Source organism: Doryrhamphus excisus, linkage group LG14 (assembly GCF_037039965.1).
Source record: "Doryrhamphus excisus strain RoL-2023G ecotype Guam linkage group LG14, RoL_Dexc_Guam_v1.1, whole genome shotgun sequence".
Lineage (NCBI taxonomy): Eukaryota > Metazoa > Chordata > Actinopteri > Syngnathiformes > Syngnathidae > Doryrhamphus > Doryrhamphus excisus.
The window spans coordinates 20035301-20049703 of NC_136370.1; the positions used below are offsets into that span (position 1 = coordinate 20035301).

Below are 14403 nucleotides of genomic sequence, written 5' to 3' on the forward strand. Positions count from 1 at the left end.
TATCCATCCCATCCATATCCATATCCATGCCATCCATATCCATGCCATCCATATCCATGCCATCCATATCCATGCCATCCATATCCATATCCATGCCATCCATATCCATATCCATGCCATCCATATCCATATCCATGCCATCCATATCCATGCCATCCATATCCATGCCATCCATATCCATATCCATGCCATCCATATCCATGCCATCCATATCCATGCCATCCATATCCATCCCATCCATATCCATGCCACCCGGATAAATGCTCGCATCTTGCATCATCTCCTTGGACTGGAGCTGTCTTATCATAAAGTCTTTGAACATAAAGTGGCGAAGCCTGAAATGTCTTTTTAGACGGCCTGGATAGTCCAGTTGGGATTGTTTCCATGGCCTGGATAGTCCAGTTGGGATTGTTTCTCAGATGGCCCGGATAGTCCAGTTGGGATTGTTTCTTAGACGGCCTGCATAGTCCAGTTGGGATTGTTTCTTAGACGGCCTGGATAGTCCAGTTGGGATTGTTTCTTAGACGGCCTGGATAGTCCAGTTGGGATTGTTTCCATGGCCTGGATAGTCCAGTTGGGATTGTTTCTTAGACGGCCTGGATAGTCCAGTTGGGATTGTTTCCATGGCCTGGATAGTCCAGTTGGGATTGTTTCCATGGCCTGGATAGTCCAGTTGGGATTGTTTCTTAGACGGCCTGGATAGTCCAGTTGGGATTGTTTCTTAGACGGCCTGGATAGTCCAGTTGGGATTGTTCCCACGGCCTGGCATGAATAGGAATATTCCCAGAAGTGTAAGGTCTGACAGCGAGTCAGACCTACGACGACTGTGATGTGAGCCACGGTGTGAACAAGTTTGATGGCCCTGCATTGGAGACTAGTGAAGTGCTGAAACCATCAAACACTTGAAAAGCGACCCTTCCATAACGAGACGTTGGGATGATCGGAAATGCGTCACACCCGTTATAGTAGCCGCCAGGGGGCGTGGCCAGTGGCTGAGGCACTCATTTATTTATTGACAGGTGAAGGCTGCTTTCTACTCAACTAATGAAAACTCTAATCCCTCTGACTCCTGCTAATTGGCTGGCAGGTGTCAAGTGTCCCCCCCCAACATGACACCCCCATCACACACATGCACACGGGAAGGTTGTCTCATTGGTACGAAGTGAGGATGTGACACTCGTGTCCTTTTTGTCCTTCAAGGACACAAATTGCACAGTGACACACTTCTTCATATGTATGTCACACACATGCACACACTCCTGTACTGTACACACACACACACACACGCACACACACACACACGCACACACACACACCACGTATGGTGCAGACATTATCCGTTACTGTCGGAGTGGGGTCAAAATGAATGCTGTACATTTTACCTGTGTTATCACATATTTAGACATTTTTACTCTTATGGCAAATGAAATCCATTTTGGGCCTATCCCTTCCTATCCCAGCTTATCCCAGCCTATCCCAGCCTATCCCAGTTTATCCCAGCCTATCCCAGCCTATCCCAGCTTATCCCAGCCTATCCCAGCCTATCCCAGCTTATCCCAGCCTATCCCAGCCTATCCCAGCCTATCCCAGCCTATCCCAGCTTATCCCAGCCTATCCCAGCCTATCCCAGTTTATCCCAGCCTATCCCAGCCTATCCCAGCTTATCCCAGGCTATCCCAGCCTATCCCAGCTTATCCCAGCTTGTCCCAGCCTATCCCAGCTTATCCCAGCCTATCCCAGCCTATCCCAGCCTATCCCTTCCTATCCCAGCCTATCCCAGCTGTCTTGGGGCGAGAGTCAGGGTCCACCCTGGACTGGTGGCCAGCCAATCCCAGGGCACATATAGACAAACAACCATTCACACTCACATTCATACCTATGGACAATTTGGAGTGGCTAATTAACCTAGCATGTTTTTGGAATGTGGGAGGAAACCGGAGTACCCGGAGAAAAGCCACGCATGCACGGGGAGAACATGCAAACTCCACACAGAGATGGCCGAGGGTGGAATTGAACTCAGGTCTTCTACCTGTGAGCCCTGCATGTTAACCACTTTTTCCACCGTGCAGCCCATTGACCAATAATCTTTCAGGTTGCCATGAATGCTGAATCTCAAAGTAAATAATAATAATAATAATAATAATAATAATAGCCAATTTTATTTGTTGGTGCCTTTCAACACACCCAAGGTCAACGTGGTCAACAAGGGACCTGAAGACTATCTATGATGAAGTCCTTTTGTTGTGTTAGCTAAGAAGTAGCCGTTAGATAGCCGCCTTGGTGGAGGTAATAAACATCACCGTGTGGGAAAATACGGTGGGGAAGTGGTGAAGCTACGGTCAACACAGCATGACAACCTGATAAGGTTTCCCTGGAACCACTTCCTGTTCCAAAGGTGATCATTATGGATGGCTTGTGTAAATTCCGTGCCGCTTGGGAGGGTGGAAGTCTGGATAGGAGTCCCAGCAGTCCACCTGTGTGGGAATGCGTGCAGCAGCGTCTGATGTGAATAACGCTGTGGCGCATGGACGTGTAAGGGCATGCCACGCTGCCTTTGTGTCTGTGTGAACGCCCCCCCCCCCAGAAGAGTGGGTCTAATGTCACCTTTCCAAGGCCATAAAGCACTCCAGCACTCCTTTGTGTTTCATCTGGCTGCGTATTCCCTCCGTCTCTAATCTGGCCCAATTTGCCCCCCCCCCGTAATATTTGCTTCCCTCCCCTGTAATATTCCCCGCAGCCCCACGCCGAGTCACACTCGGGTCATGGGAACTTTGCAGATGTCGGTGCGAGGCCGGCCGTGCTGACAGGCGGCGAGATGGCAGTCAGCTTGTTTGCTGATGGCGGCGGGAAGAAAGAAAACAGGCACCTGAAACAACACGTCGTCCTGCCGTCATGGCGTCATGGCGTCCTGCCGCCATGGCGCTTTGACGATGTCGGACAAAGTGTGCACGCGTTGGACGTGCTGATGACAGAACGGTCCGAGCGTTCCGCTCCTTCTGATGTGATGGAATGGTCAGCGGCAGGAAAAACAACCTCCATGGCGACATCCGCTAGCTAACGCTACATCTTCTCTTCAATAGGCCTTAATTGCACCGATTACTAATTACATTGCACTTAGTACTAATTATCATTTCGTGTTTTACAGCCGGAGTTACGTCCATTCAACTGGCCAATGTTTGGCTAAGCTAGCATCTTGGCTAATGACCAAGTGACCACCACCGTGTGGGAACACATGTTCTTCTGTGTGTGTGTTAGTGTGTGTATTAGTGTGTATTAGTGTGTGTATTAGTGTGTATTAGTGTGTGTATTAGTGTGCACGCTGCTAAACTCTCGTCGCTGCTCTCTCGTCCCTTCCAGCGAGCGTTCACGGTGATCGTGGAGGCGTGGGACCAGGATAACGGCACACACAGCAAAGGTGAGATGAAGGCCTGCTCCCTCTTTACTACACACACACACACACACACACACACACACTCATTTCACCCTGGGTTTTGACATCTTAAAGGGGCCCCACCCTACATGAGCAACATGTCATATTCATGTAAACAATATCCAGGCTGTCTGAGCGTGTGCATAGCATTCATGAAGCCATTAATTGGATGCTGCAGATCGTCCCTTAATTAGCATCCGGGCAGCTGTCCCACTAAACGACATGCTGGGACGGGACAGTCCTCATCCACACTTTGCTCAATCCAATGTGTGATGGTGTGATGAAGGTGGCTGTGCTATTGTTCTCCATCCAGGCCTGCTAATGGTCGGGTTGCACGTGGCGTCATGGCGTCATGGTCCATTGCAGGCGTGGTGCAGCATGTTGACCACCAATCAAATAAGCGTCGTCTCACATTGGTCCTTTGGGAAGAAGTTCAAGTTACAGCAGATTTCCGACCATATTCCATCATAAAGAGAAAAAAGTTCAAGAAACAACCGAAAAATGAGGAGTAGCGTGGCTGCTCGACCTGTCAATCAAAGTAGTACTGGTTTACATCACGTTTACTCAGAAGGTGTGGAAAGTCTGTTACTCCTGAGCTAACGAAGGCTTTGAAGAACACAGTAGCCACATTTTCCTCTTTCCGAATGACCTTTCCGAAAACAATGGTATCCATGGAAAGGAATATTCCAATCTCTTGTCTCCATGCGCCGCTATAATCAACCAGAATAGTCCATGGGGCATGCCCAGCAAAACGTAAACATCAACATCACGTGATACCCACTTCCCCGACTTTTTCTTTCACTTGTTGGAATAACTCCCTATTGCCAGTTTTTCCTTTGTCCAGTATAGATATATATTTCCTTTTTTAATAAAGCTGGACTTGTGAATGGCGTATAGAAGGGTTTAGATTCTGTTCCACAGATGGAGGTAATGCACACCAAAGCTGCTTGCCAACCACCAATAAACAACAGAAGAAGAAGAAGAACGCACCCTGACAACTTTCCGTTTGAGCGGGTACAAGATACCTCAATCGGATTTGGGAAAGGAATATTCCACCCCCGTGAATCCCATTATATGGTCATTTGGATTGGCACTTTTCTTTGGGAATGAGGCGTATACAAAGGTTACATTCTTTCCGTTTCAGCAAATAAAGCGAATGTAATTGGAATATTTGGGTCCATGTATACGTGGCTATTGGAATATTTGGGTCCATGTATACGTGGCTATTGGAATATTTGGGTCCATGTATACGTGGCTATTGGAATATTTGGGTCCATGTATACGTGGATATTGGAATATTTGGGTCCATGTATACGTGGCTATTGGAATATTTGGGTCCATGTATACGTGGCTATTGGAATATTTGGGTCCATGTATACGTGGCTATTGGAATATTTGGGTCCATGTATACGTGGCTATTGGAATATTTGGGTCCATGTATACGTGGCTATTGGAATATTTGGGTCCATGTATACGTGGCTATTGGAATATTTGGGTCCATGTATACGTGGCTATTGGAATATTTGGGTCCATGTATACGTGGCTATTGGAATATTTGGGTCCATGTATACGTGGCTATTGGAATATTTGGGTCCATGTATACGTGGCTATTGGAATATTTGGGTCCATGTATACGTGGCTATTGGAATATTTGGGTCCATGTATACGTGGCTATTGGAATATTTGGGTCCATGTATACGTGGCTAGTGTTGCATTGGAAGCAGCGTCCATCTGCTCATCGCCGTTCCGTCGTGTCCTGGTCAACCCAAAAACACAGAAAACAGGAAGCTGTGGGGAAAAAAACAAAACATAAAAAGCCTCACCATCATAAATCATATCCAGAATACATGAAACATGAAACATAAAAAAGACAAAGCAGGTCATTGCACTGATGGTTTGTTTGTAGTAGTATTACAGTATCACGGTAGTATTACAGTAGTATTTATCTTTCCCATGCTTCATTGGTTTGTTGGATCCAAAGGAAAGTGTTTCCCATTCCCATGAGACCTTTGTGGCTGAGCATTTTATCAGGTAGTGTGACCACGCCTCTCCCATCAATGCTGCCCCTCCCCTGAAGACATGGGGGGGGGGCATGATAAAGGTTTTTATTGCCAGAAGGAGGCGTGTGAAATGATCAGCATGTTGCACTTGACACCATGAAGCGCTCACTTGGGAAGAAGTTTATATAATCAGCTCTTATCCACCCCCCCCCCACCCCCCACTCCTCTACCTAGTAACAGGGGCTGGTCTGTTGAGCCGTCTGATGATTGGCTAGTATTTTTACATCTAATTGCTGTTGGTGAACATTGCTAACAGCCTCTCCAAGGTGCTAACTCACAGTTCCAAAGACGCTCCATTCCTTCCATGTTTGCTTATCCAAGACCTTCCGTGTTTCTGTTCCTTGAGAACGTGAAGGGTCTTTTCCTATGTCGCCCTTCCTCGTCTATCCCAGGCTCTTATTATTTCCTCCCGGGCTCCGGCGTACCTTGGGCTGGATATCCTGAAGGGCCGTATGGCCTTTCACTGAGCAGGAAAACTCCTGACGCCTTTGAGTTATCACACCTCCGCAGGCCCTTCTTGCCGTGCCTGTGCTGCATTTTCCTATTTTTCCCTTTTCCGCCTCCACGTTTTTTCATCTTGCACATTGTTATTGGAGCGGCGGGATGATGAACACCCTTCCATGTTAACACCAGGCAGTGCTCCAGGGGCCCCCTCTGCTAAGATCCCAACATTGGGGGGCAAACTAAGGAATTGTGGCTGCTGGTGCAATTTCCAACACATGCCAAAGCCATGCCGACTCCCGTATTTAAATGAGGATTTTTCATGTGGCAGCGGCCATCACAGTTTGAGAGAGCAGAGTCGCCGTAAAGGAGACAGGAAGTTGGTGGGGAGCAAATAAACCAATTCTATTCCTATTCCAACCTAGTCCTATTCCAACCTAGTCCTATTCCAACCTACTAGTCCTATTCCAACCTACTAGTCCTATTCCAACCTAGTCCTATTCCAACCTAGTCCTATTCCAACCTCTTCCTATTCCAACCTAGTCCTATTCCAACCTAGTCCTATTCTAACCTAGTCCTATTCCAACCTAGTCCTATTCCAACCTAGTCCTATTCCAACCTACTAGTCCTATTCCAACCTACTAGTCCTATTCCAACCTAGTCCTATTCCAACCTAGTCCTATTCCAACCTCTTCCTATTCCAACCTAGTCCTATTCCAACCTAGTCCTATTCCAACCTAGTCCTATTCCAACCTAATCCTATTCCAACCTAGTCCTATTCCAACCTCTTCCTATTCCAACCTAGTCCTATTCCAACCTAGTCCTATTCCAACCTACTAGTCCTATTCCAACCTAGTCCTATTCCAACCTACTAGTCTTATTCCAACCTAGTCCTATTCCAACCTAGTCCTATTCCAACCTAGTCCTATTCCAACCTACTAGTCCTATTCCAACCTAGTCCTATTCCAACCTACTAGTCCTATTCCAACCTAGTCCTATTCCAACCTACTAGTCCTATTCCAACCTAGTCCTATTCCAACCTACTAGTCCTATTCCAACCTAGTCCTATTCCAACCTACTAGTCCTATTCCAACCTAGTCCTATTCCAACCTACTAGTCCTATTCCAACCTAGTCCTATTCCAACCTACTAGTCCTATTCCAACCTAGTCCTATTCCAACCTAGTCCTATTCCAACCGAGTCCTATTCCAACCTAGTCCTATTCCAACCTACCAGTCCTATTCCAACCTAGTCCTATTCCAACCTAGTCCTATTCCAACCTACTAGTCCTATTCCAACCTAGTCCTATTCCAACCTAGTCCTATTCCAACCTAGTCCTATTCCAACCTAGTCCTATTCCAACCTACTAGTCCTATTCCAACCTAGTCCTATTTGTGAAACACCCATGGGTGTTTCACAAGGAAGGCAAGGTGTTGCCAAGCAGGCAATGGACCAGTGTGTCCAAGCTGTGTCCCTCGTCACTGGTCAGGCGCTGGGTTGCATTGTGGGTGGTTTTATGCAGCTGTCATACATGCAGTACATGACAGTACATGACAGTACATGACAGTACATGACAGTACATGACAGTACATGCAGTACATGACAGTACATGACAGTACATGACAGTACATGACAGTACATGACAGTACATGACAGTACATGCAGTACATGACAGTACATGACAGTACATGACAGTACATGCAGTACATGACAGTACATGACAGTACATGCAGTACATGACAGTACATGACAGTACATGCAGTACATGCAATACATGACGGTACGGCAGGTTGAGATATTTCTACCTTGCTGACGGCTTGATAGAAGAAACACTTGATGGTTGGCATGTAGAAGCCGTGTTGCTTGGAAAAAGGATAATTGAAGGCAGTCTTGTGTTTGTGGGCTGATCTCCGTCCTCAGATGACGAGCTGCTGATCGAGCGAAGTGTCCACAAAGGAATGATCAACCCCGGCGAGGAACGGCAGATGCTGGAGTTTCGAAGCTCCAGCGCCAGCATGGAGTACAGCGTCCGTGTGCGCTGCGACGAGCACTACTACGGCAGCAAGTGCAACAAAGTGTGCCGCCCTCGTGACGACTACTTTGGTCACTACGTGTGCGACCAGCTGGGGAACCGAGGCTGCATGGAAGGCTGGACCGGCCCCGACTGCAAGACTGGTGAGGGGAGCATGTGGTGGTCTTGTGGACTTGGTGTAAACAAACCACAACAACGATGTCGCTCTTCTCTCTCCTGGTCAAAGCCATCTGCAAGCCAGGATGCAGCCTCGTGCACGCCACGTGCGACATCCCCGGCGAGTGCACGTGAGTTCACGTTGTTTTGTCTTTGTTCTCATGTCAGCCTCTTAAAATATGAGCTTGTTTGCATGGTGCGCTTAATGAGGATGGGGGGGGGTAGCATGCTGATAGCATACCAAGCAGCATACCTCCAGTACCCCCCACCCCCCCTCGACCCACCTCCATCTGGCTCTCAGCTTCACTGTCATCTAGAAGCCATTGTTTCTACTTCCTGTTCTAAAGGCGGCTTGCCCTCACCCACATGCACCCCCCCCCCACCCCCCGAGCCCACCGTCTGAAGCCCACATTACGTCTTCTTATCCGCCTCGCCGTTGTTATGACTGGCAGTCGGCCGCTAGGAAGTGTGGATTCCACCCACTGAGAGGCGGACGACAAGAATGCGGCGAGAAGCCACGTAAACACATCGTGTGACGTTCCAGGACAGGAAGCACATCCGTGAAGCCGAGTGCTTTAACAGTAGCAGTAAAGCGAATACTTTGACTCAAGAGGAAGCTTTTAGTTTCATTTCGGAATGAAATAGGATGCCACCAAAAATGTATTGAAGTGTAGCGTCTAAAGTCCTGCTGTTAGCATCATCGTGCTAAGCGGACTCAGAGGAGAACACGTCATAGAAATTCTGATTCTACGTGCAGGTCGTCCTCGGTTTACCATGTTTTGTTTTTATTATTGATTTACAGCCGACACAAACCAAACCCACCTGGGTAGACCCCCATATGATACCCCCCCCCCCCATCAATTTCATGACTTATTTAACTTGGCCTCCATGGGCTGAAAATGGGTTTTAAAACCTTGAAACGTAAACCAGGTTGACTCTGGTTTTACATTTTTTACTTTCAATAACACCTCCCTTATCCGGTGGGAAGGGGTGGAAGCGTCATGTCCCAAAAGAGATGAATCCTGTACCCTCCTGCTGATGTCCACGCCCCATCAAACTGTAAAACCCAAAGGCACAGCATAGAACTGCACGTGGACCTCATACCTCTGGGCCGGCTCGGTCACACCAGGAAGAATGATCGCTTGTTATCTAGTACCATGTCACCCAAAAATGAACGTCCCAGACAGCTTTGAGAGTGGAGCGCTTCCCACCCAGGATTCCTTTAGGATCACTAAACGTTATTGGATGCTCCAGCGGTCATGGATTCTGTGCACTGCTACATGGAGATTTGGGAGAAGAATACTAGCCTGGGATAATATTTAAAATGCTTACCGACCATCCAAAACCACACAATTGTAACTATTTATTTTATTATTATTTTATACCAAAGTCATAACAACACAATATCAGTGAATATTATTATTGTGTTATGTGTGTGAATTTATATGAATATGTGGTGGTTTTGACGTCACAGCCAAGATGGCAGCCATTCGGAAAACCCCTGCTTAAGTTCACTCCTATTTCCTAGGTGTTTATTTGTCTATGGCAGCTAACCCTAGCCCTAACTCTAACCCTAACCCTAACCCTAACCCTAACCCTAACCCTAACCCTACCCTAACCCTAACCCTAACCCTAACCCTACCCTAACCTAACCCTAACTCTAACCCTAAACCTAACCCTAATCCTACCCTAACCCTATCCCTAACCCTATCCCTATCCTAACCCTAGCCCTAACCCTAACCCTACCCTAACCCTAGCCCTAACCCTAACCCTAACCCTACCCTAACCCTAACCCTATCCCTAACCCTAACCCTAACCCTAACCCTAACCCTAACCCTAACCCTAACCCTACCCTAACCCTACCCTAACCCTAACCTTACCCTAACCCTAACCCTACCCTAAGTTGACTCCTATTTCCCAAGTGTTTATTTGTGTATGGCAGCAGTATGACAACATGTTTTATGCAGTGAAGATCAAGTTAGTTGCTGTTTTTTGGCATCATGACAATCAGGATCAGGATCAGGATCAGGATCAGAATGGCCTTTATTGTCGTTTTATTGCATGCAAAGAAATTTGAGTGCAACTCCACGGTGCATTTTGTGGAAGGTAAAAATAAGATGAAGGAAAAAAGGATGAAAATAAACAAGGAATAAGAATATAAATATAAAAGTGACAGGTGCTGTTCAAAATAAGTGTAAATATTGTGCATCAAAACAATAGCCTATACAGTAACAAAGTGTAGGATTGCAGTCAAAAGAATAACCAATACAGTAACAAGATGTAGAATTACCAAATGTGGAATGACCAAAGGTGGAATTACGGTAAACAAGATGTAGAATGACCAAATGTGGAATGACCAAAGGTGGAATTACGGTAAACAAGATGTAGAATGACCAAATGTGGAATGACCAAAGGTGGAATTACGGTAAACAAGATGTAGAATGACCAAATGTGGAATGACCAAAGGTGGAATTACGGTAAACAAGATGTAGAATGACCAAATGTGGAATGACCAAATGTGGAATTACGGTAAACAAGATGTAGAATGACCAAATGTGGAATGACCAAAGGTGGAATTACGGTAAACAAGATGTAGAATTACAATGACCAAATGTGGAGTTGCGGTAAACAAGATGTCATATTGCACTTGGATGAATGACTCTTATTGCATCAATATTGATTGTATTAATAATTGTATTAATAATCTTCTTATTAAGTCCAGTATTGACATTTGAAGCATTATTGTACATACCAGTGAGATGTATGTTCATTTATGATCGTTCATTGCAGTGATGCTTTGGGAAAGTAGCTGTCCCGGCGTCCTTCTTAGGGGTTAACAGCACCAGAAAATGGCATGTTTCTAATTGGAAAAGTCGGCAGGATGGAAGCACAGGGAGAGAGAGGGAGAGAGGGAGAGAGAGAGGGAGAGAGAGAGGGAGAGAGAGAGAGGGAGAGAGAGAGAGGAAACTAGTGGAATGTGCCTCAACATGTGATTTGCTCTCCAGCGCTTAAAAGAAGCATGCAGGAGACTGGCAGCCCTCCACTGGTTTCACTGGTTGTACCTTGGCTGATGGCCAGGCCAACATCATGCAAACGCAAACGTACGCTAGCGTGTACAGGAGCACGTGGACGAGGCGTCCTGGTAGAACGTCCTGGTTCATGAGATGATTGGCATGGATGTTACTGAGGACAACTTAGAGGAATTGTGCAACATGGATGACGACTGAGAGAAGGAATGAAGCATTAACGTGTTAAAGGCCGTCAACAGGAACAGGAAGAAGGAAAAAAGTAGCAAATGTGTTTGGTATTTACTTCATATTTCATATTTCATATTTCATATTTCATATTTCATATTTCATACACACGCCCCCTCATGTGACAGCAAACAGTAGCTAGGCAACCGCCAGCTAAGTGCATCTACACACACACACACACACACACACACACACACGGTCATCGTCAGGGTGTGGTCAGTCTGAGGGGCGCAAGCCAGGCGGGGGTAGTAGCCGGGGGGGGGGGGGGGGTTGTGGCCAAGCGGATATTTTGAGCCAGGGCAGCCCCTTTCCCGCGTTGGGACGGTCGAGGCAGCGGGGGCTGGCGTGGTAATGCCACCCTTGGCTTTGCGGGCGGGCCCCGGTATTTTCCACGCTCACCCACGCCGCAGCCAGAGCGACTGTCCACAGCAGCCACAGCGCCGTACAGCGCCGTACAACGCCGTGTTGTGGTAAACAATGCACGCATGCTGTACAAGACAAGCGGCAGAAATAGCTGCGGTGCCGTGTGACCACGGAGGCGCCGCCGTTTCCAAACACCAGAGAGTATCTACCCTTCCTCTCTCCACCCTTCCTCCATTGTCATTGGCTCTCATGAAGCTCGGTTGGTCTTCACCTTCTTTGTGGTTCTCATCTTCTACTCTCCTGCTTTGTGTAGCCAGGCCCTCAGAAGGAAAATGTAAGGATGGTCTTGGTCTTCACCTATTTTAGACGTCTTTCAGGATCTTCTTTAAAACCTATTTACTAAATAAACAACTAGCACACAGGCCTCACAGCTAGGAGACCACGGTTCAATTCCACCATCGGCCATCTCTGTGTGGAGTTTGCATGTTCTCCCCGTGCATGCGTGGCTTTTCTCCGGGTACTCCGGTTTCCTCCCACATTCCAAAAACATGCTAGGTTAATTGGCCACTCCAAATTGTCCATAGGTATGAATGAAAATGAATGAATGAATGAACAACTAAATAAGCTTTGGCTTGCTTTCTTTGGGCTTGATGTAATGTATTCATTATTCATGTATTCATTATTCATGTATTCATGTATTTGTCTTCCGCAATGTGAATCCATAACAATATTAGTCATCTTGTTAAATAACTAAACCCTGCCTAGTTATTGGTTATCACTGTCCTTTTCATAGGAGCAGATCCTTTCACATGCTCAAGGAAGCCATCTTGTCCTCCATGATGGTTGTGGCGTTTTAGCGTCTTGGACCCGGCAAAATATGATGATTCTGCGAGCCAATGAAAGACAATCTCCGGGCTGCAAATGGCCCCCAGGCAGCACTTTGAACACTTGGACACAAATCTTGGTCTGCATGGTAAAAAGCGGGTCCGAAGCCGAGGTAGCGACTGTCCTCAGGAGCAGTACATCACCACTGGAAGGAGACGGGCTCGGCCTGTGTCCATTTTGCAGCATTTAGTGCAGGCGGGGGGGCAATGGGGGGGGGGGGGGCGTCTGACCGCAGGCTAAAATTAGCCCATGGTAGAAATGACAGGACAGGTGGGGCGAGGTTAGCGCCGGGCCTTGGAATAACAGAGTGCGGCCATAAACCAACAGATTAGCTGACCCGCCCCTCGGAGACGACCCATCCCGCCACCGCACACAAACATCTTCCCGTGCGCCATTGATTCCCGTCGGGAATATCATTGTCAGATTCCCTGCTGCTCTCGGTCGGAGGATAACCTTGGTGTGTTGCAGGTGCAACTACGGCTGGCGTGGCCCGTTCTGTGACGAGTGCTTGCCGTACCCGGGATGTGTGCATGGCACCTGCGCCAAGCCCTGGCAGTGCACCTGTGACCAGAACTGGGGGGGGCTGCTGTGTGACAAAGGTCAGATGCTCGTCTCCATAATCAAACTTCACACCTGCAGAAATATTCACCCCCTCGGGGTTTTCACATACAAGACCCATAAGGAAAAAACTCCATAGCCACGGTGAGGGGGAAATTCATCACACACTTTGTCGGTCTCTCCCTCTCTTTTTCGACTTGAGGCAAATTAGCCATTTTTAGCATGAGGTATTCTGGTCATCAGGCAGTAGTCCAGCCTTCTGAGAACTGCTGCTGATAGTGGACACTTGGCGGTCCGAGCAGTCCAAACAGAGGCTGTAGTAATCCTACACGACATCAAACTTTCTTACTACATCTCGGATTGGGAATTTCCAAACTATTGGCGACTATTCCGTTTTTCAAAACAGACACAACATTGGTGGAACAATCTTTGACAAATGGACAAAATTGGATTAAGACGCATTGTTCCTTGGTGTGTGGTCCACCCCCCAAAGTTGGACGGCAGCGTTCCGGGGGTGCGTTCCCAGTGGGATGAACCAGCATGTTTACTGTCCAGATCTGAACTACTGCGGGACCAATCGGCCATGTAAGAACGGGGGCACATGCATGAACACAGAACCAGATGAGTACAACTGCGCCTGTCCAGACGGCTACTCGGGCAAGAACTGCGAGATCGGTGAGTCTGGGAATGCCGGGTGGTCTCTAGAACCCCATGCTCTGTGGTTCCTGCTGACTGGGACTTTGCGTTGGTCCAGCTGAGCACGCTTGTGTTTCCAACCCCTGTGCCAACGGGGGGACTTGCCATGAGGTCCAGTCTGGGTTCGAGTGTCTCTGTCCCGATGGCTGGTCTGGACCCACCTGTGCTAAAGGTGAGTGACCTGAAACTCTGCGGTTCTAGACAGGAACCCTTTAGCAAGTCCACTTGGTCCACTTGTCTTCCAGACACTGATGAATGTGCGTCCGGTCCCTGCGCTCATGGCGGGACGTGCATCGACCAGGAGAACGCCTTTGAGTGTCTCTGCGCCCCCCAGTGGACGGGACAGACCTGCCAAATAGGTACAAGTCCAGCTCATGGACACCGTTGCATGTCCCCTGGGGTCTTGGTATGTGTTTTGTGGTTTTGCCGCTAATGTCATACGTGTGCTTAGCGTGGGCGGACGTGTGTTTGCACGCGTGCACGGAGACGCTCGTGCGTAACTCGAGATGAGCGACTTGAGTATCGCCAG

At 47.8% G+C, this 14403-nt stretch overlaps 2 protein-coding genes across 4 annotated transcripts in view; one reads left to right on the forward strand and one right to left on the reverse strand.

Annotated features, from left to right (window-relative positions):
• LOC131140235 (BRF1 general transcription factor IIIB subunit a) overlaps window positions 1–14403 on the reverse strand; it is a 273391-nt gene that overhangs the window by 175181 nt on the left and 83807 nt on the right. The gene's annotated exons all lie outside the window — the stretch shown is intronic.
• LOC131140676 (protein jagged-2-like) overlaps window positions 1–14403 on the forward strand; it is a 36445-nt gene that overhangs the window by 6476 nt on the left and 15566 nt on the right. For both annotated transcript variants that reach the window (XM_078795992.1, XM_078795993.1), the window contains exons 3-9: window positions 3358–3415; window positions 7851–8105; window positions 8189–8249; window positions 13089–13219; window positions 13734–13853; window positions 13933–14046; window positions 14120–14233. In XM_078795992.1, the coding sequence (XP_078652118.1) occupies window positions 3358–3415; window positions 7851–8105; window positions 8189–8249; window positions 13089–13219; window positions 13734–13853; window positions 13933–14046; window positions 14120–14233 (853 nt within the window). The remainder of the gene's footprint in view (window positions 1–3357; window positions 3416–7850; window positions 8106–8188; window positions 8250–13088; window positions 13220–13733; window positions 13854–13932; window positions 14047–14119; window positions 14234–14403) is intronic.